Here is a 26,229-nt window from a genome sequence, read left to right as displayed (position 1 = left end):
AGGAATTCTTGAACTTCTGATCTAGTTATCAATTTGCTTTTATTTTTTTCTTGCCTTTTTTTTTTTGGTAATAGAATAGGGGGGCAAACTTGGGAGGTGGGAGAAGTCAGTTATGAGTTCAGTTAAATTTTAGTTATTCCCAATTTTATATATTCAGCACAAGTCTGTCTTCATGTACTGAAGAAATAAATGTGCATCAGCACAGCCATTCCTTAAAACTCTCTAAAACAATATTTATATTTAGTATCATCTGTTTCCTAATTTAACAGAGATTTAACCAAGTTAAAAAAAATCTATTCTATTTACTGGCAAACTACATGCACCTTTTTCTAAATATTAGCCTTCCAAAAATGGGTGCATGGTTTCCATGCCAGAATGGAGGCATGGGGACATTGTAACAGCTGCCAGGGCTGGCTGGCTCTGTGCTGGGCATGCAGGAGGGGTGGAGTAGACTCTTCATTGTCACTCGTTCTCTTTTCGCAGCTAAAGTTTTAGCCCTTTCACAGCCACAGCTGAAATGGCAGCCACTTTTGGCTGTAAGAGAGTTAAAGCAGGCAGCCAAGAGCTGCTGCCAGTTTGGCACCAGCTGTAAGAAAGGGTTCTTTAGCTGCAAAAAGAGAGTGAATGGCAGAGTAGATTCTGTCCCTACTCAATGAAGCCTGTATTCAGCCACACTGGCACACACATTAATAAGATTTGGGGATAGCTGTTTGCAACATGATAAACTGAATTTATAAATTAAGCCTATAAACACTTAATCACAAGTAACTTTACTCATATAACTAATTCATTTTTTTCAGCTGAGCAACTTATTTATGTGCTATGCTTAGTATTAATACCCATCATTCAAGAAGGCACTGAAGCATATGCTTAATATCATTCTTATTTAGAAAAAGTACTGAAACCCACAATCTATGGATGTGATATTCAGTAAGGCACTTAAGTACTGTTACTGTTCTCAATTGCAGTACTCATGCCAAAAGTTCTGCAGTTAGTACAACTGACTTCAGTAGGACTGTTCATGTACTTAATGTCATGCTTTCACTTAAGTTTCTTGCTAAATCAGAGCCTATTTTACTAGGTAGACAATAGAAATTAAGTTAAAAGCATCTAGAGTATTATAGAAATTGCAGAAAGTAGCTTTGGAATCAATACATGCAACTTCAAACTAGACTTCACATCTGAAAAGACAGTTGGTTTTTCTCACATACACTTTGTTTTTTCATAATTTTAGCCAAAGAAACTTGGATTTTCACATTTTGGAAACCTAAGAAAAAAGAAATTTGATGAATCTACAGATTACATTTGTCCTATGGATACAAGTCCAGGTGCAGCTAATGGTACTCAGAAGAGCTATGGTGGCTACAAAGGATTTAGTCCACTTTCCTCTGATAAGGAATTGGACAAACTGGATCAGGTGGGACAAACAGAGTGATGTCATACTCATCCCTCATTCTCCTCATGCATTCCAAAGCTTGCAAATAACATTGTTACCATATAACAAAATATGTGCTGCATCCGCATGAACTCATTGAGAACATATGGGCTATGGACATTTTGAAGAGTTTTATACTGAAAATGTCACATTATCTTTCTAAGTGTAAACCTACCCATCCATCTGTAAATCCTTTTTTCAGAAACATAAAAACTTTACACTTCGAAGATCAATGTATTTTGCCTGTACATTTGAGGGTCATGGTAAAAACATTTGGTGTTTTTACTTTTAATTTTCATAATTCATAAAATACTGCACAGGTAACTCCTTTTTATCTTTGTAAGTGGCTTATGATGTAATAAATTTATTCAGACTACTTTGTACAGAGCTATCAGGAGACTTCAGTCTCAAAAACTGGACTGTATATTTTTAATAGACTTGTTAGTAGAAGAGAGCAACAGTTTCACTCTTTGTGCATACATACATGTATGAATTAATTATGCTTAAGCAGTATATGTAAAAGATGCACCACTAATGAACACTATTATCATTGAAATAATAAAATAATACTTGAATAAGCCCATTTTGCTATGTATGTAGTGATCCCTTTCTTTTGGTAATAGAATTGAGTTTATATGCCATACCTCTAAGTAGCCAAAGGCTGAAACCGTGACAACTTTTTAACATCTTCACTGTGAAAGTCTGTACAAAGTGATGAAAACCTTCAAAAAGGAGCTACTGGGTACTTGTATAGATTCTGCAGAGCACAAAAGCCAACCAGGGCAGACCTTTGCCTAGTATAAATTGTCATAATTCCATCTATTGTAGTGGATCAGTGACATTTTACACCAGCTGAAGATCTGACTTGGAAGCACTTTTCTCTCTAGAGCAGAAAGCAGTTAATGATCACAAAATTGAAAAGACTAACTGCAATCATTTTTCACCTGCATGATTTTACCGCATCTAACATCTCATTTTTGCTCATCTGAAATGTAGTGTCTTACTTAATCTTTTTTTTTTATTTAATGGATGTTTTGCACTGCACTGTTTAGAGGAGGCAGGTGGAATTAATGCTTTTTGTAAAGGCAATATGGTTCTCATTTGGGATCTCTTATGTTAGTGTTTTCAGAATAAAATATTAAGCATACAACGGAAATGAAAGCGGATCAAAACCTAATAGAGTTAAATGTCTAATATCACTAATCTAAATGTAGTTTGATCCTTTTTAGTGACTGAAGGGATAAGAAATGTCCAATTACTTAGAAAACAGTAGCAAGTGAGTGCATTTACCAATACTCATAACCCCCATTTCAGTTACTCAATACAATTGTAGAAGTTGAACCAAATACATCTAACATCAAAGCCTGATGAAATTCCACCTTCAGTTAAACAAATGACATGGAGAGTACATAGGTAAGAGTGTACGTACACACGCCTGTCTACTGAAGAATTAGTGCTTTTAATGAATAACAAATGAACCCCTTGACATTGTAGGCCATCTGACATCATGAAGATTGATATCCTTTTATTAGAATCAGCAAGACAGCATGTTGGGTTCTTGTATTGCCTGTCTAGTAGGAATGCACCACACAAGTTATTAAATATATCTTGAAATGCTTCTGAATGTTGTGACTATGACTGTAACAACTGCCTAATTTAGGAATATATCAATAGGTTCACATGAAATATAGTGCTAACTCTGTGGAATATATTTACCAGCTGATCAAGAACACTGGTTCTCTTGATGAGAAATCTGTCTTCCTGTCATTACTGCATTTTCATAGTATTATAAGGCATGTTGGCATGGTGATTTTTTCCCCCTTTTGATTTGTGAGTTTTTGTATATTTTTGTTACTTTTTATAATATTCAGAGTAGCAATTTATTATGCCAAGATTTTCTTTTTCTCAAGTCAGGGACACCTTCCAAAGATGCATATAGAGTCTAAATAAAATTGTAGCCATTGTCTTATTTGATCAAGTTGCTGAATGCTTTTACAGATGGAACATTCAGAAGGAACGGTAATGCAAATAGGGGCTCTTTCTCAAGGCATAAACAATCTCACGGTATGTATCAACTTGCACTTGCTTTAAAAGTCACAAATATATCTTGCCAAAATTTGGGAAAATGTAGTCATTCCAGGTAGAGGTAACCCAATATATCAGTCCATATTGTATCGGCATTGATAAAAGGAAAATTGACATTATTGGTAATCAGCTTTTTTTGGCTGATGTGGTTGACAGTGTCACCAGTAATGTCACAGGATGCATGCAGACAGCACAGCAGCTTGGAGAGCAGCATCCATCTGGTAAAAGTGTCGGACAGGAAGGAGCGGAAGGGAGGGAAGGGAGTAAGGGGACAGATTGAGGCCCCTGTGATGAGGGAGGGAGTGGGACTGGGCACGGGACGGAGTCCTGAGTGGCTCATCGGGGGGGGGGGGGGCTCTTCCACTGCATGCACCCCTGAGGAAGCCATGGGGGGCACATGCCCCCTGGATCTGTGTGCAGGGCGAGAGTAGGCTGCTGCTGTGGACTGGGACCATGGGCAGTGCCAGACTCTTCCCGGCAGGGGGGTTGGGCTGGGGCTGTGCTTGGGCAGGTGGTGGCAGCGCTGGGGTGGGGGAAGAACGGACTACCACCCCGTAGCAACCCCTCCCAGCACCACCACTTCTTGGCCCGAGTACAGCCCAGGCCCAGCCCTCCCACTGGGAGGAGCCTGGTGCTGCCCATGGTCCCAGTCCACAGCAGCAGCCCATCCATACCCTGTGCACTGATCGGGGGGCCACATGCTCCCCATGGTTCCCCCAGGGTTGTGTGCAGCAGTGGGAGTCGTGCCCTGCTGATGAACCACTCGTGGCTCAATCTAGCGCCCAGCCCCACTCCCTCACCGCAGGGGCCTCATTCGGCAACCCCCCACCTCGATCCCTCCCCCTGCCCCTTCCCCCCCAACAGACTTACCAGCTGGATGCTGTTCTCCAAGCTGCTAGGCTGGATATGGGCAATTGGATCAGTATCAGTCAATATCGCTCATTAATAATCAACCACTGGTATCGGCCCCAAAATCTTTATCAGTACACCCCTAATTCCAGGTGATTTTCAAGGGTAAGACTCTGGAAGTGTCCTGGTTTTACTTATCTGCATCTTGGTTCTGGATCCAGAATTTAGCATTTTCTTATTTTTAAAACCATTTTTAATCCTTTATCCATAATCTCAGATTTCAAATAGGGTGTAATTGATGTGCTGGATCCATGGCTTCTCCTCACCCTCTGCCCAGGGCTGTGTCACACGTTACACTTAAGACATATTTTATTTAGATCACAGTAAGCTTTACTACGAGTTAGAAAGTGTTCTGGGCAGCTACATGTTCTCAACTCTGTGGACAGAGCTGGGGACAGCTGTGTGGTCAATCAGCTGTTTGTCAGTCTTCGCTCCTCCGCCGCCCCCCCACCTTATCCCCCTCCTACCTCCAGAGCTGGTTTAAGGCTCTGGTGTGATGGAAGGGCTGGAACTGACGACCATGTGTCTGTCTGTCATTCCCAGCCCCAGCACCATACTAGAACTGGTGAGGACCACTGGTATTATCTTCATGGTGCAGTCCCACAACAGCCTAGCACATATTATTTAATGCTAAATGGAGATATTCCTACCAAAAAAAGTCTTAACTTTACTACCGTAAGATAGCACTTAGCATGTGTTTTCCTGCTTGAATGCACAAATGCTCATGGTTTTAAATGTAATTAACACATCCTGTGTATAATGTGAGACAAACTGGTACCTGTACTTAACAAAAACGGGTTCCGAAATTGCAGTTTTTCAATTTAACAATCTTGCGAGCAATGGCTGTCCCATCTCCCTTAAGAAGTGCTTACTTTCACTGAACAGAATCCTAAATATGGACAACACACTGTATAAAATTAACTATGCCATTGATGCCTGTATTTGTAAACTAATTTTAGAAGACAAACCTGCTAGAGGGCAGAATGAACAGTTATGTAAGCTTCCTCTGCATAGTGGTAGGCATATCTACATGTTCTATTAATGTGCCTGAATGAACTCCAGCACAGTTCATGCTGGAGTTTATTGCTCCTGGGAGGTAAGCCTGCCAGCTCAGAATTGCAGTGCCCTGGCTCAATGTGCTGCAGAAGGGCTGGCTGAGGCATAAGGGTGCTACAGTGCAGAACTAGCCCAGCAGGCAGCCCCTGCATTGTAGCCTCTTCATACCCCAGCAGTCCTCAGGCACCATCTACACGTATGTTTCAGTGCACTAAATTCTGCTGAGGGATTGTACTTGTGTTGGGCAGTACTATCCTACAACAGGGTTAATTAGTTTACTGCAGCCTAATAGTGCCACGTGTGTAGGCAGTAACACTTTACTGCAGAACTAATTAGTCAGCGCCCACAGTAAAGCACTTGTGTAGATGCATGCAGTATCACCTAAATGTAAGAAGTTCCTAATACTAATCAACCTGCTACATTAAACTACAATGAAGAAACCAGTTTCATTCTGTTAATATTAGCAACATATTTCAACTGACTGATAGTACACCCTGGGGAATAATGCAATTATGCGCCCACGCAATTTTGCGTATTAAACGTATGACTGTGCAAAATTGCATAATTTTACATAATTTAACTGTGGGAGGGCTCTGTGCCTCCACTTCTATGAAGTCAAGGCACAAAGCCGTTTGACTGTACAGCTGGATAAGTGGGGAGGGGAGCTCCTGCCTGCGGGAGGAGTGGTGTGGGTGGGAAGGTGTGGAGTTTGTGGGTGGGTATAGGCCGCATGACATTGGGCCAGGCTGGCCAGCCAGCTCAGTGCCTCCATGTGAGGCTTCCAGCACTCCAGTGGGAAGCTGCATATGGAGGCAAGCAGGAGCCTGCCTAGCCCAATGGTACATGACTCCATTTGCAACTTCCCACTGGAGTGTTAGAAACCCAATGTAGAGAGCTGGCCTGGCCCAATGGCATGTAGATTGGGAGCAGCACACCATCAGTCTAGGTGGGAAGCCGTACATGGAGGCATGGAGTCGCACGCTATCAGGGCAGGTGGGCTCCTGCTTGCCTCCATGTGCAGCTTCCTGCTGGAGTGTTGGAATCCCCATGTGGAGACGTGGAGTCTGTCCAGACCAATGGCACGCAGCTCCTGGTCCATATGTCATTGGGCCATGCCAGCCAGCTCCATGCCTCCAGATAGGGCTTCTAGCACCCCAGTGGGAAGCTGCTCATGGAGTCATGGAGCCTGCCCAGCCCAATGGCAGGCAGCTCCCACCTGCAATGTCATGAGCCCCACACGCTGGCACAGAGCCAGCCTGGTCTAGGCAAAGGCGCATGCCAGTGGGTCAGACAGGCTGTGCCAGCAAGTGCAGGCCCTGAGACTCAGCCAGAGGCACGTGCCGCCAGCGACTTTACCTGCTGTGGCCATGAGCACCCTGAAGGCCTGCTGCCTACTGCCACTGAGCTGCCAGCAGTGGTGCACCATGAGGGGAGATGTTGGGGGGGGGCACACCCACCTATAAATCCTCCCACACACTCCTCTTCACAACACCCCTCAAATCCCCAAACCCCATTCACAAACCCCACATGCACACATACCTCCCCACATCTTCACAAAACCCCCCACACCCACCCCCAACTATACAAAGTACCTGCATATATTTCTAAAGTACATTCAAATAGTGTTATATTTAGTTTAATTTGTAAAATAAATAAATAAATTAAATTACTTTTGCATAATTTGGAGTTTCTGCACATAATTTTGAATTTTTCTATGCATTATTCCATGGGATGTATAATAGTAATAATACAGCAAATTCCATCTGTTGTGAATCAGGTTTTATTTTGGTTCCTTTCCCAATGCTATATGCATCTAACTGGATACTTACGTAATCCACATTCTGTTCTCTCTCTTTCAGAATATGCTAAGCCAAGATGAAATGCTGAATGACAATAGATTTTTAACACCCACGTTTGAAGACTGGAGATGATGTTTCAGCATGATCAAGAACACTAATACCTCACACACACATCCAGATAACTGGCCAAGGAAACTGGGTGCTATATGGCAGAAAATAGCGTATGCTTTTCTGCTAATGAGACATAAGTTATATGTCATTGATACAGCAACACTTTACAGGTAAAGAAAAATATACTGGGTACCCTAATAAGTATTTTTACCTAGATGTTAAAAAGAAAAACTATGCAAAATAATTTCTCATCCAGAGTTGAGAAGCAAAACCAGTAAAAGATGTCTTTGCAGATATATAGTGAATTTGTGCACAGCTGCAAGCAAACTTTTATAATTTTGTACTTTTATAATTACTTTCCACGTAGGGATTAATGTAAGTAGATTGGCACCATAGCCACAGGTTCAGAGTCTTCCTGAATTAAGTAAAAGCAATGAGGACAAGCCTTTAACAATTCCAACTGCTCCTTTTCTCCTCGACCAAATGGTGCAGTAGGTGCTATCCTGGGGTCTGGCAGACAGCTACAATGTTTACAGAACTGTTGCTGTATAGACAGGGCTAGTTTAGGAGCTTGAGAAAGCTGTCAGTGGGGGAGCAGGAACTTTGTTCCCTCCTCTTGTACCTCCATTTGTCTCTGCTTTCTCTGTCCTGCTTATAACATTGGGATGGAGAGAGAAGACAGATAAGCTTTCACACCTTGTGAATGGCCAGCAGCAAAAGTGAGATGATGTAGTGGGCATGTTCCCAGAATAGGCCAGGAGGGAATACATTAATCCTTACTATGCTTTTTCTCTCTCTGCCTAAAACCAGCAACAATTAGAAGGACAATTTGAGACTCTCGGGAAAGATGAGGGACCCAAAAGGCTACTTTGCTTAGTTTTTCTTGGTACTTATTATAAACAGAGTGCGCTCATAGTCAGGGAACAGACCTAACACCCAGCGAAGACAGCCTGCATGTTGACTTTCTCAGACCAGGGTTCAACACTCCCTCTGCAGTTGCTTTGAAGTGCATGCAATGGAACTGGCATGGGGTTTGTTGCAAGTGACGACAGATCCTTGTACAAATGGAAAGTTTTAGGGAGTTCTACTGTATATAGCCTTCTGCTATAAAAAGCAAAACCTAAGGAAGTACTAATGGGCCAGTGGGCTCTGAACATTTTGAACTTGCCTGAACTGTGAGTCAGAGTGGCATACAGAATGGAGTTCCCTGAACTCAGAACAAGCAATTGGAGGTGATCAGCTGTAAGGCCTTTACCAGCCACTTTCCTTCTGTCACTGAATTGCTTCGTGCTACTGTAATTAAATGTATATGAACTTTGGATAGTCTCATGGCAGAGATTTGGCCAGAAACAAGCTGTGATGTTTGCACGAGAACCTGGTGATTTTTTTTTTGTAAACCTTATGCTGTGTTTTGTTTCATTTTGTTTCTGCTTCCGTTTGCTGGCTCCCTTCATTTCAGGTTCAGTCTTACTGAACATTTTCCCATTTGTGACTCTAAAGCCAGGGGGAACTTAAGTGACTTTTTTATGAAGCTTAGTTTGCCACTTCACCTCAGAAAGCTTTTGTATAAATGTTAATTATAGGAATTAAAGCAGCTATTTTCCACCATGTCTATTCTTGCTGTATAAAGGATATGGTGAAATTGTTTAATTTATATACTTGACAAAGACTGGGATTTCCATGGGAAAGTCCCATTGGAGTTAGTGGGATCAGCTACACCTCCACTCAGCGCTTTCAAAAGGCAAGGAAAGGAGTATTAATTATCAGCACAGGGGACACTAAGCATCTGAAATGTTCAGTGATGAATTAACCCACAAATGCAGGAATGGTGACTCAAGTGGCACCATTACCAGTACAAGAGAGGAAAGCAGTGTTACACTGCTGGCATATTTCCAGGAGGCCTGACTGGATTTTTTTTCTAATGTAACACTTTAAAGCTTGTGTGTCATAGTAAAGTCTACACAACAATTTAAACAAAAGTTTATCAGATTATTTCAATTTCTAATTTTTGCCTATGCTAAAAAAAAAATCAAGCTAGCAGGATAGAGGAGAGAGAATGGTTCAAGGAAATGCAAAATGTTGACATCTGTGCTGTCACATTGTAGTGAATAAATTCTGGCTGTTTCTCTATCTCCTGGTGACTCTTTGTAGTAATTTCTACACAAGCGTGGCTGTGGGGAAGTTTAGGCTGATTCCTCTATGCCTATATTCTCTTCAGTAGTTAATAAATATCCCCTAACTTGGAATAACTTCTGAACTTGGTAGACACTGAACAAATGCACATAGTAAAAGTATCCCAGTGAACAGCAGTTTACAGGCAGCCAACATGAAATGCTGTCAGTCTGTAAGACTGAGGTACCTTACTCAATGTACTGTGGTAAGACCTCTTCTAGCACTTGGGATCTTCAGCCCAAAGCCTTTCCCAAATTTAAGTCCTTGCATGTTTCATTTCAAGGAACTGAGGAAGGCTCATTTTTCTTTTAAAATAGAGGTGCTCCCTTGAAATGCAAAATTTACCAGACTAGAGTGCCACAGGTCCCACTCCCAGGGCAGTTAGTCATTAAACAAAATACAGAAAGTCCTTGGACCATTAGAACTTGCACCTCCTCCTCTCTAATAAATGCCCTAACTAGTAGGCAATGCTGTCTTACTCTCTTGGCCAAATGAATCTAATTCTTCTCTGCACAGTGGCACACTTCCAATGAGCCACTCTGAAGAGAAGAATTGAGAATAGCCTTTTAAGCAGGTCAGAATTACTATTTCAGATTTAAGTCCTTTTTTAGCCTTGTTATCTTAGGGTCCTGCCACATATTCAAATTAAAGCTGGATAGAAACCAACTATAGAGCTGTTTTATATTTTCAAGCACTACCTTTGTAGCTGGTTGGCTCTTTTTATAGCTGGATAGGCATTGTTAGTGTGATAATTACTTCACAGATGTGGCTGATTTAATTTATTGCACCATTAACCCATTAACTGTGTAACACACATAACATGTAGCAGAGGCCTTAAGCATCTAAATTTTGCTATTTTCCCCTGCTCAGGCCTATCATTGTTTCCTTGCCTCAAACTTTGATCCTTCCTTCACTTGAATTGTCACTGGATTTCATCAGTAAGGTACCAAGAAATATTTTTAAAAGTTAGCAATTCTTTGGTCCGGTCTTGGTTTAAAAGTCTTATGTGTAAGGTGTGTGGGACTTTACAGTTAAATAAAGAACATAGTTCCTGTCCCCCAGATCTTCCAGGGTTAAAGCATAGTACAGTACAAATAAGGCCTGAGGATAGAATGTAAAGCAGTAGAGTCATTAAAGAGATTTTTTTTTAAATCCAAGTTCCCCCATCTTTTGCCTCCACCCACCACCTGGGGCATAACCTGCCTGCCTTGGCTGTGCAGGCTGCTGGTCTTCTGGCACAGAGCAGCAGCAGCATCCAGGCAGGAAGGTTACCCCTTCCCTACCTGCTACCCCAGGGCAGACAGGCTGGACAGCCACAAGTAAGAGGGCAGGAATGGAGAGGGAGGGGGGCAGTGAGAGGGGATCTGGAGTGCCTGGGGAGGTGTGGCAGCAGTGCGACTGATCTGGGCCAGTGGAAAGGGTATTTACACTAAAGTGGAGCCTACAGTGGTTACGCCTTAGTGTAACATGAGCTGATCAGAGAGAATCCTACCCTGGAATGACATAACTTTGAGCCACATAACAAGCACTTAAAACTAGTTTCAGGTATTAATGTGTGGACAACCCAGGAGTTAAGAGCTCCAGGAGCTGCCCAAAATTACTGTGCAACAAGGCCGTAATCTAATGTCACTAGATACATTACACTGAACTGCAGTGTAAATATCAGTTATGCATTTGGCAGTGACAGTTACTGAAACCCTCTTTCTTCAACGGTAGTTAAGGTAATAAGAAAACATAACCTAGAATAATGTTCAGTGCAATGTGGTTCAGTGAAAGGTTAAATATTAGCCTCCCAAATTAAGCTGTATTCTGAAATGAGAATTCTTATTACAACAATAAAGCAATTTTGAGAAGCTTTGAGAATTCTATTCAGCATCCCTGAGCCACTGCCATTTCTTCCCAATCTTTTTTGTTTTCTTAGGATTACCAAGACTTTTATCCCTTGTTTCACAGGGACGAAGGTGATGCAACAAAAACATAGTCATGTTAATTAGTAAATTACTTGTAGGGTCATGCCATATACTCCTAATGAGTTGGGAAAGAGCTTCAGACTTCAGGGCACAAACGCAGGCTCCTGAATGTTGATCCTAACAAATTAAGCAAATGAACAGAACTTCTCCCTTCCTCAGATACAAAATTTTCTCAGTACAGCAGTGAAGGCAGAGCATGTCAGGATAATTGAATGCCAGTGCCTAGAGTCTCCTGGCCTTTAACTTTATACAGTAATACCATCTTCATACTTTAATCTTATAAATATGCAACTCTGTATCTTACTGCTTAATGTAGGGAGGTTAAAGAATATTACTCAATAGGGCGTGTGTTATAATATTGAAAATTTATGTAGGAATACAAAAGATTTAAGTAACTAGGCAATAAAATTCTTGACATTCAACTTAAAAAGGAATAGAGTCTACATCAGAGCATTACATTGCTCTAAAAGAGCTGCAGTATAGAGGATTATCACAGCATGTGCCAGGAATATAGTATGTTTACTGATGTTGTTCAATGCCTTTTCATGTTAATAAGCAAACATGTTATTTTTGGAATAACCCAGTTTGTCCAGACTGGGCTGACAAGCAAACTGAATCATAGGAGGTGGCCCACACATCAGAATGATGGAATCATTGCCAGGTGGAGGAAGATGTGCTTTAATCATGTCCACAGTGATGAAACCAGAGCTGTACTTCCAATCTGAAAGACAAAAGTGACAAGGGATGCTATTAGTATCTTACAAAGATTTGAATATAAATTCATATCGAGAGTCCCATCTGTATCTTCAGCAATGCTTACCCTTCACATGTTGCTGTTTGTGGGCTGTATGCACTATCACCACTGCAAGAAGCTACTTGCACACAAGGATAGGACCACACCACTCCGAATAAAGCCAGGCACTTGGCTCCCAGTGTTTTAAGAGGGAGGTAAATCTAACAATTCACATTCTCATCTCTGGTGCCTGCAACTGCAGCCTACCAGGACCTAACTACTGTAAGCACCACTTTTCTGTTGTGCCCATGACAGCTTGTCTAACTGAACTCCTTAGTACCTGCCAATGTAATATGATTCTGCTGAAGAAACAAGAAAAAGAGAAAACACAAAGCAGCAGAACTATAGATTTTGCTGGGAAGTCCAGGGAATGAACTTTGCAGCAAAGGTTTACAGAACAACTTCTCATTTTAAGACGAGTTTCAAGATAGTAATATATTTTAGAAGGGCTCTGATAGCAAAGGAATGGGTACAGTACAAATGATGTATACAAGGAGGCCCTGTATACAGAGAGAAGGACAAAAAGATCTTTTTTCATGCATCAGCAACCTACCTTGAGGAGGCCTGTCCAGTGTGTACCACAGTTTAAATTGACTGGGGTGCTTCTTAGCAACCTCCTCTAGCTCTGTTCTTAATAGTATGTCTTTTTCTGTCTAGAAAATGGAGAGCCAGAGAGAGAGAGAATTATTTTCCTCCAAACTATCTCAGTGCACTGAGTAATACAAACTAACAGAGCTAACTTTGTTTTCGGCAGTAAGGGATCACAGGTAGTTCAAAGTTACACAGTTCTCACCTCCTCTACCTTTCAGTCTTCCTCATTTATAACTATTAAAGTAGCCAAACTAAGCAAGCAGGTTTTTTTCCTCTTAAATATTTGGTAGTTTATAACATTTCTTTGCTATAAATTCTGATTTAAGAGTGAAATTAATAGACTTAACACCAAGCTACATGATTCCTTTAAAGGAGTGTTAAAGGATTGATTTAAAAAGACATATCAAAAATTCAGACTTATGTTCAGAATTACTGTTAGCCCATTTGGCCCTGTCTTGGTCTCTTAGCACTGGTGTTTTTGCAAATTTTGAAGTGGAGGTGATCAGGCATACCAGTTTGAGGTAAGAATTTCACATAAAACCTTCCTTTCAGGAATGAAAAATTTCTTATAGTTTTTCACAATAAGGTTCAGGATAATATTTTGTTTAAGAGTAAGAGAAACCCAACTTGAATCTAAGCGATTCAAATCTAATGCAGTTAATCATGATCTCTCTTGTAATTCCTGCTACAAACCACTTTTAAACAAAATATATCAAAATATTCATCAGATGTTTGTCTTCCCATAGATATGTGTTAAATATATATATAAGTGAAGAGAGACTATCCTGAAGAGCATTCACTGAATCTATATAGAAAAGGAATTTTCTGGGTTAAATACCATAACAGTTTGAGCAGTTCAAAGTCCTGTGGGAGGAGCAGGGAGCACAGATTCTGGCAAACAAAAGCTACAGCATATTTACCTGATTAGCAAAAAGTAGGTAACATTTTGTGTCATCCTTGGGGTCCTTTGTGATGTGACGAATCAGCTGCAACATTGGTGTAATTCCTATTCATAATAAGAGTCACAAATGAGCTTTTTCTCTAAGCCCATCCACAGATTGCAATGCAGAAGCAGGCAACTTCACTGAGAGTTTTGTCTGCATGAGGCCCAGGATCAAGGCCTCACATCCCAGTTTACAACCCATATCAGCTTTGATGTTCCATAATTTCACTCCAAAAGTGACCAAGTAATATTTCACACCTAGGAACGTCCATTTTCAATATTAATTCATTTAACCCTCACAGCACTTTCATAGTAAAGAGAAGGAAATATTGTACATAGGGTAAAGGTTTAAGTGATTTACCCAAGGTCATGCACTAAATCAGTTTAAGAGCTAAAATTAGAATGTGTGTAAATTATTGGCTCTCAAGCCACACTGAAGACCCTATTTTTGTCTTGCTGTGGTAGATAGCAATTAATACTGTGCCAGGATGCTATCATGCTATCATGTCTGCAATCAGGACCAATTAGCTACTGACGAATAGTGGTAAAAATTATCTGGGCTCTGAAGATCTTCAGCACTGAAGAATAGAAACCATTGGATATTCAAGGTGTAATATGTTCACTTCAAGCAAATAACCACTGAACTATTAAATCCCTGTATCAGTGCAAGCACTGTTAGGTAGTAGCTTGAACTGGTAATAAAAACAATAATTCCATGGTAATAAAATGTGTGTGTGACATTCATTACAATCCTCTGATAACCTGTATGCTCTTTAGCAAAGTGCCCACCCTTAGCACAATGACATGGCGTGTTTGTAGACGTGGCTGTGGTTTAGTCCCCTAAACTGAAATGGTTGGTTTTTAATTGCAGTAATTAAAGAACCACCATTTCAATTTAGGGGCTTCTGTCACTATTACAGTGAGGGCCCTGATCCCTTTTTTTTTTTCCTTCTGTGGAACCTGCCACATCTCCCGTGGCCAGGGGGCAAGCTACTGGGAGGCCAAGCAGCCCCCAAGCCCCAGGAGGTCCTTCCCTCTGCGGTGGTGTTGCCCCCGGTGTTGCCCCAGCTCAGAAGCAGCACCCAGCCCAAACCAACTCTTGCTGGGCCAGCGTCTGGCCTGCTAGCAGCCTGCCCAAATGGCCATGGAGGAAAGGACCGGGGCCCATCACAGCTTAGGAGCTGCTTGGCCTGACCGCAGCATGCTCCCTGGGCACAGGAAACACAAGCAGATTCTGGGGGGGAACAAGAATCGGGCTCCTCCCCACTTCTGCCTTCAGCCCACTTCTCCCTGGCAGGAGGGGGCAAGCTGTCAAAAAGCCACTATGTTGCAAATAGCTATGTTGCAAACTAAACTACATGCAGATGTGGTCTAGTTTGCAATGCAGCAAACTCATTTAAATTGTTAAAAAAAAAACCTGCACGTGTACAGCGTGACACATTTAAACTGCAGAAACGGGCAATTTTTGTAACTTGTACAAGCAACCAATAGTTTCACCTGTTCCCCCAGCTATCATCCCAAGATGCTTTGCAAACTTTATCTGTGCTTCAGACTTCTTGTCAGGCTTGATAGCAAATTTACCTGGAAGAAACACACAACATTTGTAAGTAAATGAACTGATGAGTAATCCATACAGTTGCTATGCAAGGACAATTACTGCTGCCTACAGCTTAATTCACTGTGTCAGGTCTTCTGGTCCAGCCAACCAGTGCTCAGAACAGAAAACAGATGGAAATGACAGAAGTGGCTTTATTGTACCTTGGTAGCCTCTCTGGACTTCTTCACCGTCCTGGATAATTCTGAGCAGAATCAAGGCTAACCAAATTGTAGCCAGCTATATTGACCCTGAAACACTATCTGGCAGCTGTGAATTGATGGAGTACTATGGCCCCACGCTGAAGGGCCTAAGGGTGGTGAGTAGCACTGTCTCTGCCAGGGGAATTCTCAAGAGGTTGGTAAATCACTTTTACTCTATGAAAGCACAGCTGAAGATCTCACCTTTTAGTAACAATATTCAACAGATCTGCAATAAAGCAGTCAAATGTGCTGCACACTTAGGTAAGACCCTTTTTATTACTGTATTTGTAATTCTTTCAGCTCTTGCTACAAGAATCCAATTAAGCCCTTGGCAGTCATAGCCAGGAAACTGTGACCTCTAATATCCAGGCATGAAAACAACCAGACAACTTCTGTTCCACACCAGAAGATGCCACTGCTTTACTCAAATTTGAAAATTAGATGCCATTTGCAAAGCAATTAGTCTCTACAAACTAAGCCAACCAGATAGTTCTACACAGAGCATTTTTCACATGCACACTCTGATAAATCATTTAACAGATTTGTAACAAATAATGAGCTTTCCATGCTGTTGTCTGTAGTGCTGCCGTTGTCTGTGGCAACTGAAACACAATAGAAATGTGTGTGGATCTAGGTGTTACATGGGTCACTGAGTCCCTCTAAAAGATAATGGACTTATCTGTATATTATTCATAAGGGCCTGATCCTGAAAAGTACAAAGCATCAGCGCTTCTTGCATAAATCTGAGGTGCATGAAGCAAATTGCCTTTCTCCTTCACAGCCACCTCAAGTGAGAGTTGTTTGTATCAGCAGGTTGTTTCCTCCCATCCAGAATGAGCTACATGCAAGAGCCTTAACCAAGTCAAGCCTGTTTTAAAACTAAAGTGGAATTGGTTCCCAGCCAGGGAGTTTATTTAACTGCAGTAACGAATTTCCTAAAAGGGCAATGCGTAGGGAGGCTTGCAGTGTGAAACAGGCCAGGACCGTCTGGTACAATGATCACAGCAGTAATGTATAAAGAACTGAATTACCAACACCTAACACGAGGGCAGGGTGAACAAGGAAAGACTGCACCACTCTTCCCCCTCCACTATGGCCAACTAGGGCAGGCTTCAGTCAAAAAACATAGGAATTCTTTCTTGGTGAGAGAGACCTGGGTTTCTTCCTGCCATTTAATTTCAAAAGAAAGCCATGTCCTAAACTTAAGCCCTCAAGCTTTAAACTGCCCTTGAAAATAACTAAATTCCCACCTTCCATTTAAACATCAATGTACCTGGCCCCTTATACACAAGAAGTCCATTTGGCCCTCTGAAGTCAATAGTATCTCCAATGTTCATGCTGTTTAAGTACTGGGACATCTTTCCACCTTCAGGGAATTTAGGACTGACATTCTTGTAGTAGACCTGAAAAAAAACCAACCAGTGGCTATTTGTGTCATAAACCAGTTAGGTCCCAGGTAGCAGTGGTAATTTTTTTTTAAAAAACAGCCTTTTGCTTGCCTGCAGTTACACTAAGCATCTGAAATATGATCCAGAAAATCCCTTGCTTTCAAATATGTTTGTCCACTGTAGCCAGAAGCCACTGCAATTCTACAAGCAAAATGCTAATGCTGGTATTTCACCACCACCCCTGCATGCAGCCCAGCTGAAGAAAATGTAGGCATGGAATGCACAATACAATATTTGACCTTCAAACTAGGATGATTTCATGGCAAACTTCCTCCAGGGTGGGTTGGTTGGTTTCAAGTGTATTCAGCAGCCCTGGAAGGTACCCCGTACTAATAACTATGCTGTTTGACAGTATCAGTTTAAATTTTCACAGACTTTTTCTTCCCAGGCAAACACTGGTTTGTACAGTAAACAAGCTGGCCCAAATCCAACTCCCTCTTCAGGCAGTTAAGTAGCATTTATGCAGAGTTTAAGGCCACCCACAGTTTTCAGATCCTCCCTGCCATGCAACTCAGCTTGTCCTTCTAAGCATGCTCCAAAGGGATCAGCTCCAGTCACTTACTTTCTGCTGTGATCCAATTCCAGTTTTTCTCAACCAGAGTGCTGCTGCACCCTGGGGTCCCTTAAGATTCTTTCAATGGTGCTGTGGAGTGCCACAGTGTTAGAACTGTTAGGTGTACACACTTGAGTCACAAAATAAGCCCAAGTTTTTAAATAGGACTCCAAATATTAAATACCTTCTCATTTGTTGTGGCCTTTCTGAGTTCTTTGCAACAGAAAAATTGCCCTATCATTTTTCTGTAGTCAAAAAAATGAGTTAAAAATGTGGTATTTTCCAAGGGATGCCTTGAGTTTAATGAGGAGTGCCTTAAGTCTAAAAAGGTTGAGAATCACTGTCCTATTCCATCTAGGAAGACACATAATCCTGTGAAATCCCCAAAAGTTAATCACAGAAAAACCAGGACTGCGAGGAGGACGACGACTTGCCTATCATTGAGCCCCATCGTTTAGTGGTTACGGCATTTCTTCGAGCAATGGAATATCTAACTTATAGCCCCCTCTGTCTCCCACAGCCAACAATGCCTATTACTCAGAAAATGTATTCATACCACTCCTGTAGAAGCTGGCTTGGGGGGCACTCAAAAGAGGAAGATAAGTGGGACATGAAAAGAAGAAGCTAAAGGGAATGTGGTTTGGGGACTCAGTAAAACAGCTTCTGGAAATGAAAGGTCCCTGGGTGTTGTCTGCTCCTCCTCCTCTTTAAGCATTTTATACAGGGACTATTCCATGCAAAATGCAGAAACAACACTGAGACAAAGAGACAAAGAATAAATGTGGCCAGAGGCCAAATGCATGCTTAGGAGGACACGGTGTGCTGCACAGTGGGGAATAGGAACTAAAACTCATGTACGCAGACATAAATGGCATTTACACAGGTGCTACTTGCTTGCTTGCCAAGGGAGCTGTATTTGAGACAACCAGTTAAATGGCTTGAACAGAAACTAAAATTTACCTTTATAATTAAATCAACATAACCTTTTATTTCATCACTGGAAACTGGTGTGTAGGCCCGGATCACCAAACTACCATTGATTTTGGCAGAAAGATAAACATGTTGGCCTAAAAAGAAAGAAAGTTACAGTATTGTCATCTCATTTTCAGCTTTAAGGGTTTGTACTTTCCAGGCTTGGGAGAAAAAGAAAACAAAAAGGAAGGAAAGGTTGGGAAAATAAAATGCGTGATCTTAGCCCAATATAACGTATTGTGATGCAAAACACAATGTTAAAAAATAGCCTAACAGTATTACTAATGTATCCCATAATCGAGTCATCTAACACAGAAACATTCTTCATTACATTTCTGCAACTTTTAATCCAGTACATGTTGCTGCAAAAAATGTCTGTTCTTTAGATAGATAATCCTGTATTATGACATAAAAATGGAATGCTATCCACATACAGAATATATATGGTAACTACAATGCTATGAATTTGTCTGCAATTATGAAATAAATTGTGAAACTATAAAATAAATCTTACTATTTTTGCATATTAGACATTACCTGAACTCTGTCCACTAAACCACGTTAGAACTGCTTTGAGTACTACAATCCTGTGTGTATTATGTGGAGTATGGCTTTTCCCACATCATGCTAATAAATATAATACCAACACACAATACCATGGACAAATAAATAATTGCATTCACATACACATAATTCCAGATCTCTACTGAAGAAAAAATAAAGATAGATAATAGCTACAATTTTTACAAGACAATATTTGTTAGATGTACACCTTGCTGGGGTCGTTTGACCCCAGTACTCCTTCCTGCCATGGCAGGGGGTTGGACTAGATGATCTACTCAGGTCCCTTCCAACCATAGAAACTATGAAACTATTTTTGGTTTTCTGCAGATAGGCAGCCAGTATGCAGAGGGACTAAAATTTTACCAGCCAACTCTTCCTAGAGCAACATCACCACAATTTCTGTTTCTCAGATATACCACAATTTCTGTGGTACAGTGGCTGGAACAGAGCTAGCCCCTGCAGTCTCTGTTCTGCTCACGTGCATCCTGCTTTTGAAGGACATACTGAGTTACATATGAAGTGAGACTCTTTCCAAACATGTTTTTTACAAACATATTGGGTATCTACCAGCAAAATAGAAGTATATGTGATTTAGCTTATTGCTGCTCTAGCCTGATGTCTGGTGGGTTTCCAGCATCTCTTCCTTCTCCTATATGTCAGTGATGACCAATGATTCTTGTAGCCTAGTGTTAAGTATATACATCTAAGAAACAAGCTATTATGTCACAAACTAATATTAAAGCATCTCAGGGGGATACTGGGACTGGACATTTGGGAAGCAGGAAGTTGCAAGTTAAATATTAACAAAAGAACTGGCTGATTATTCACATCATCTTTGCCTATATAGGTTTTTACTGAAGCTTTCTCTTTTAAGGCACGTGAAAACAGGTATTTTACTAGTCTCACAAACCAAGGCAGAAAACCCCAGTTTTAGGAACCCATAGTGGCAATGTGAGTATTCTGCAGCTGGACTGCAGAATCAGGGCTTCTGAGCACAAAAAAGCAGTACTGCTAGAGAAACCCATGTTCAAGTGACACTTTCAAAAAGTAAAGTCCCTAGATTAGATCCCACACAAAGCAGCAACCACGTGACCTATGAAAGAAGTCAATTTAAATACTAGGTGAAAGTGTTTCAGGAGTAAGAAATAGTGAGGGAGAAAAGATCAAACAAGAGTAGACCTGGGGTATAGAGAGGCAGTGGGGGCTGCTTCATGTAGTCATTCACCTTTGTTTTCCTTCATGGACAAACAAGTATTTTTCATACTATCCACTGGAAGACAAGAGGATCTGTATAAAAGTGGAGGCCAGCTGTTGCCATTGATTTCATTGTTTCATAGCATCTGACAAAGTAGACTGTCACCTACAAAAGCTACTGCCTCTCTGAACAAGTTAATCTCTAAGAAGCCAGCCTTCCCTGCCTTCTGCCATTGATTAGCAATTTTCCTGAAAACAACAAGCTCAGCCTGGGAAAAAAAGGACACAGGTAACTTGCAGAACAGGAGAGCTCATGCCGTGTGCGGCTTGAAACAGCCAGGACTATGCAATTTGGAAAAGAGCCAGATTGGAAAGAGTGCTGTTCAGGACAAGAGGGTCGTTGACCCTTGAGCAGGTTATCCTCAATTCAAGGTTCACAGTTCAGTGGCATCAGCAAAATACCCTTGGCAGACCCTAATTTCCTGAAAACTTTATGATAGAGAGGAGAAAAAAAAAGCTGGCAGATATCTGCTGAATGCCTGAAGAACAACAATAACACATCTCTAAAATGTACTATTCTTCCTGTCTCCCCAAATCCATTGTTAACGGGCTATAAGAGTGAAAGCCTGCAACCTCTTTCTCATCTAACCATGTCTACACTAGAGTCAAAGGTGTGACACTAGCTGGTGCAGGGAAACCTGATCTAGCAGTCAAGAAGTCAGCTTGGGTGCTTTGAGCAGCAGAATCAGGGCAACACAGCTGCCTATGTATTTACGGATTTTGCTGCCTGCACTCAAGCAGCTACACGTGATCAGAACCCATGGTAGCAAGTTGATAGCTAACTTAGACACATCTACATTAGCTGCAATCAGATCTTTGACTACAGTACAGGATCCTCTAGAACAGCGTTTCTCAACATGTGGGTCATGAGCCCAGAATGGGTTGCAATATATGAAAGGGTTGTGAACAAACCTTAAAAATGAATTCTCCTTTAAAGAGAAAAATGTGGGAAACTGGCTTTCCCCTTGCAGACAGTCAGAGTTCCAGCCTGCAAGGGGTTGCTTGGTGCTCCCCATACCCTACACCCCTGCCCCACGCACCCACCCTCTGCCCCACACTGGAGGGCTGGAGTATGGGGGCAGGGAGCAGCAGGTCAGAAGTGTGGAGGATTGGGTCAGGACAGGCCATCTATGTTTACAAATGGATCTTGGTACAAAAAAGATTGAGAACCACTGCTGTAAAATTCAAAAGCAACTACCATATATTTTTAATATAAGACAACCCTGAATATAAGATGAATCCCCCAATACTTTGATTCTATATATGGAAATGTATACATTTATGATTATTTTCCAGATGTAGAATCTAATGATCAGAAAGTTGGTTTGAATATATTCCCTTCTCACTGCTGCAGCAGGGAAAATAGTTGCTGAGGGAGGAGTCAGTTGGCCTCGATGCCCTCAGTGCCCACCCCACTTCTCCCCCGTAGCCCTCCTGCCCCCATTTACTGTCAGACCCTCCCTGCTCAGGCTCCTTCCCTGAGGACATGACAGTAAGGGGGGTAAAGGGACAGAGGAGAGGGCAGAAGCTACAGAGGAGGACAGGTGACTGCTGTGGGTCCAACTCTGGCCCCAACTCGGAACTACAGCAGTTGCCTGCTCCCGCGTCCCAATTTGAAATTCAAGCGACCAAAAACACTGACTTCAAAATAAATGTACATACAGTAATTTCCACTGGTCCTCTACATTTGATAACTTGCATATATGCAATTTATTATGGGTACTTACAGACTTAACTCATCCAGAATTGATACATTTTAACATGTTGCAAACTGCTGAAAGTTTTAGCCCAGCTGCTCCATAAACACCCTGTTGAGCAACACTTTCGTAATACAAACTATACATTATATTAATCCAGAGCCAAAAGGCGCGATTCAGTGTGGCTGGGAAGAGCGAGGCTACACGGAGAAGGTGGTTGCCCTCCGCTGCCTTGGTGATGCGCCCCCTGAGTATGCTGCTGCTTGCAATGTGGCGCTCACAGCCTCGCCGCGTGGTCTCGCTCTTCCCAACTGCGCCTGCTGGGCTGCAGAGGCACCCAGGGCAGGGAAGGACAGAGCGAGGAACGGCAAGCAGCCACCTTTCCCTGTCACTCTGCTACCCTCTCCCAGGTGCCTCTGCAGCTTGGCAGGCACGATCTGGCATGGCTGGGCTGGTTCTTTGAGGGGCACAGCCCTGCTTTTCAGCCCTGGCACAGGAGGAGCTTCACTGGGGCAGTGTAGGGCGAGCGGCAGCAAGAAGATCCCCGTGCAGCTCCTCCGTTCCTTGCAGCGCCAGGTTGCAGGGGAGGGAAGCTGGACAGCAGCTGTCCCCTACAGGGAGTTCCCTGCGGTGCTGTTCTCAAGGGCGCTGCAGGGAGCGGAGGAGCCACATGGGGATCTTCTTGCCGCTGCTTACCCTGCGCTGCCTGGGTGAAGTGCCTCCTGCATGCGGGGCTACAGCGAGGGCAGCAGTGCAGGGCAGCAGCAAGCACAGGGGGTGCATTACCAGGGCGGGGGGGATGGAGCTTATGGTAGCATGAGTGAAATACATGTACGGGTACAATAGATCAGAGCTGGTGAAAAGGCCTGTCGTCATAATATGGCAGGATGAAATGTTCAATCCCTTGTTTTCCTGAACAGCAAATTAACTCTTTGCTCCTTTTTTAAGCGCTCTGTTAAAATCCAAAACTTACAAATAAAAATAAAGTGTTTTAGTATTTACCTACTGGTAACCCCAATACATGATCTGGCGATGGAAGCTGAAACCGAAAACGCTTGGTATCGTGGCTGATCTCCTAGCGATAAACAGAGAGACAAAGACCTGAGTATTAGAACAATTCATAGAGCATGCAGCATTGCTTTGGCTTTGGAAAACAGCACAGTAAGCTTCAGTAGTGAATCTACTCTCCATTTATATACAAGCCAACTTCGAGACATGAAGCACAACTGGTCTGACAGCAATCTGCCTGATCAAGACTTTCAAACCTAGTTATAAAGAACTTGATCCTAAAGACTTAACCCACAGTGAAAATGGGAAGTGAATTTTGCCTAAGTAAAAAAAGGCTACACAAATGAACAAAATATCTTTAGACACTCTCTCATCATTGTGTATTGGACATATTTCCTGATGTATGGTAGGATTTCCAGCAAGGCAGGACATGTAAAGGCACAGCCTTCCTCAAGATAAATTTGCAACTCCAGTTTCTCACGCATATAAAATTAAAGGTTAGGATCTGTATGGCCAAATAAACTAATCCAACCATTTGTAAAAGCTAGCTGAATATTAATGCAGGCATAATATTTTAAGAACCAAATTAATACAGTAAACTGCTTGCAGATGTGGAACCCCGCCCCCCAAACAGTGCTTTACTTTGAACTTGGTACATCCCCACACCCAGCCCAGCACATGCCCGGAAGAGGTGTTGTATTAGCTGTACCCGGCTTTCCCAGTGTCTGTGTAGGTCAGGTGCTTTAGTGGGCTTTTTGGGCACTTTTATCTAATAGCTGATTGAACCAGCTATTAAAGTGCCAAAAAGCACCACTGAAGCATCTGATCTATACAGACACTGCAGAGCTTGGTCAAAGTAACACACTGCTGTTTCTGATAACCTGTAATGTCTGGGGAAAAAGATTCCAAGATGCTTCAGCTTTACCCCACAAATGTATTATAAACACTTGGAAAATAGAGGATCCTACACTAAGTGATGCAACTTTAGAAACATGCATAGAGAATAAAAGGTTATCTGGCCTCCTCAGGCCCTGCTTTCCCTACCAGTAAGTAAGAGAGGAATATTAATATTAAGCTTCTCATAGAGCATACTAAAGCATGTGCAATTAAACACTAGCCCAAACTGACAACAGCAACATCCGCCTTGCACTTTGGAGTGCCAGCTTTAAAATCTGACCTTGGATCTGAACCTAGAGCACAGCTGTCCACCATCCCCATCCCGCCCCCACTCTCAGGACTTTGAGCTTGCTGGCTTTGAAATCTGTGGCTTGAATGTATGTCTATAGCAGTCAGCGAAGCGCCCTGCAGTTTTCGGTGGAAGATGGTCAAGATGATTAAGTCGTAGCAAGCCACCTGCTCAAGCAGTTCCCCAGTACCACTTGCCCCTGCCCCTTGGTTCATCCCAACCCACTGGACTCTGGTCAGCGTCAGAGCCAAGAACAGACCCCAAATCTCAAGGTCAGCCCTGTGCTCTCGCTGCTCAGCCGCATCCCCTCCCCAAGACGAGGGGAGCCACACGCACGCCGACATCACACGAGTTGAGGTCGCGGATGTTTTTGGCACTGCCCAAAAACGCTGCCAACCCCTGGCCTAAAAGAAGGGCGGTCTCACCTCTTTCTCCGCCAGGGCCAGCGGATACTTGGTGTCGGGATCCCTCAGCGTAATGGGAGCCCGCGTCCTCGCCGCCTTGAAGACGAACAGCAAGGCCGAGGCGCCCACGACCAGCGCCGCAGCGAGCACGGACAGCTCCTGGGGACGGCAGGGCGGGAAGGGCCGTGAGAGGGTCGGGGTCGCCTCGGGGTGCGCGGGCGGGGCTGGCAGGCAGAGGCAGGAGGGGAAAGGCTGAGGCTGCGCCGGGCGAGCCCCGCTCCCGCCCACCCGCGACCCGCTCACCTCCATCGCGGCCGGCTCCGCGGGCGGCCGGGGCTGCGGCGCCGCGAGACTAGACCGCCGCCGCCGCGTCCAGCCCGCCTGGTGCCCTGCCCCGGCGCCTCTCCCCGCCGCCCTGCCCCACGCGTCGTCTGCTCGCCCTTCACTGCCGCCGCCCCGCCCCCCCGCTTCCTTACCTTCTGCACCCTTTGAGGTAAGGGACTGCTGTTAATGAACCCGAGGTACCCGGGAGAGTAACGCTGTGCATGTGTGTACACAAAAATGCAAAATCTAGAAGTCTGGGTTCAGAGATGATACATTTTATTAGACCAAATGAGAAACTGCTAAAAAAAATGGTTTTCTGCAAGCTTTTGGGCTCTCTCACATGTATACACACACACACACACAAATAAATATACACACACATTTATTTATATAATATATAAAGCACATCTGTTATATATATATATAAAAATAAATGTGTATATATTTATTTATATGTCTGTATGCGTGTGTGTGTATACATATTTGTGTGTGGGGGAGGTGTAAAAAAGTTACACAATGTAGCTGTACTACTTAAATTTCACATCATAGTGATTAATTTGTGGTATATACATAACTATATACACACACACACACACGTAACCTTACACTGGGCTTTTTTTCTTCTTTTTATTTATGTAAAAAAAAAAAACTAAAGGAAGTAATTTTATTTTTTTTAACAAAGTTGCTCTACACCCACATATATATATATCCCCCACATACATGCATACACACCCCACACCCAGACAAACTAACCCAACCATTTGTAAGATCTAACAGAGTATTGATGCTTGCATAATATTTTAAGAACTCAATTAATGGTAAAGGCCGGGCAAAAAAGATTCCAAGATTCTTCAGCTTTAAGCATCAGATGTCCCACAGCTGTGTGTTATAAATATTTGGATAATGGGAGACGGAGATCTGTTAATTTTGGGTGTCCAAAGACCTGAGATTCAAAGATTATTGTTGCAGTTCATTTAACATTTCATCTGTTCAGAGCACAACTATCCCTGGTGTTCAGCGCTGCTGCTATTCAGACATGAAGTGTTTCAAGTTGGCTACGCAGAAAACAAGGCAAATACATTGGTTGAGGGTGAAAAGCTTGATTTAAATTGGACTAGACTTTCACTGAATCACTGCTTGCAGTGTCTGAGCTAGCTG

The 26,229-nt window shown here is 42.7% G+C and overlaps 2 protein-coding genes across 14 annotated transcripts in view; one reads left to right on the top strand and one right to left on the bottom strand.

The window, feature by feature from the left end:
* PPFIBP2 (PPFIB scaffold protein 2) overlaps positions 1-11,738 on the top strand; it is a 205,714-nt gene extending 193,976 nt beyond the window's left edge. For 12 of the 13 annotated variants that reach the window (XM_090032754.1, XM_090032755.1, XM_090032752.1 and 9 more), the window contains 3 exons: positions 1,235-1,417; positions 3,434-3,499; positions 7,345-11,738. In XM_090032754.1, coding sequence (XP_089888880.1) covers positions 1,235-1,417; positions 3,434-3,499; positions 7,345-7,416 — 321 coding nt within the window. In that variant the 3' untranslated portion in view covers positions 7,417-11,738. Of the gene's footprint in view, positions 1-1,234; positions 3,395-3,433; positions 3,500-7,344 lie in introns of those variants that run through there. The other variant, XM_090032756.1, reaches the window with a different exon arrangement.
* A 144-nt stretch (positions 11,739-11,882) lies between these two features.
* Positions 11,883-25,234, bottom strand: CYB5R2 (cytochrome b5 reductase 2). Its single transcript, XM_090032774.1, has 9 exons — positions 25,051-25,234; positions 24,769-24,906; positions 23,152-23,224; positions 18,623-18,729; positions 16,935-17,064; positions 15,362-15,445; positions 13,842-13,927; positions 12,884-12,983; positions 11,883-12,258 (listed from the first exon to the last, which is right to left on the bottom strand). Exons 1-9 carry the CDS (start codon positions 25,054-25,056, stop codon positions 12,086-12,088), a joined length of 897 nt encoding a protein of 298 aa, XP_089888900.1. The 5' UTR covers positions 25,057-25,234; the 3' UTR covers positions 11,883-12,085.
* Between the last annotated feature and the right edge of the window lie 995 nt (positions 25,235-26,229).

Source organism: Crocodylus siamensis, chromosome 2, assembly GCF_052110815.1.
Source record: "Crocodylus siamensis isolate JL-2025a chromosome 2, ASM5211081v1, whole genome shotgun sequence".
Classification (NCBI taxonomy): Eukaryota; Metazoa; Chordata; order Crocodylia; family Crocodylidae; genus Crocodylus; species Crocodylus siamensis.
This window is presented reverse-complemented; position numbering and strand designations above follow the sequence as displayed.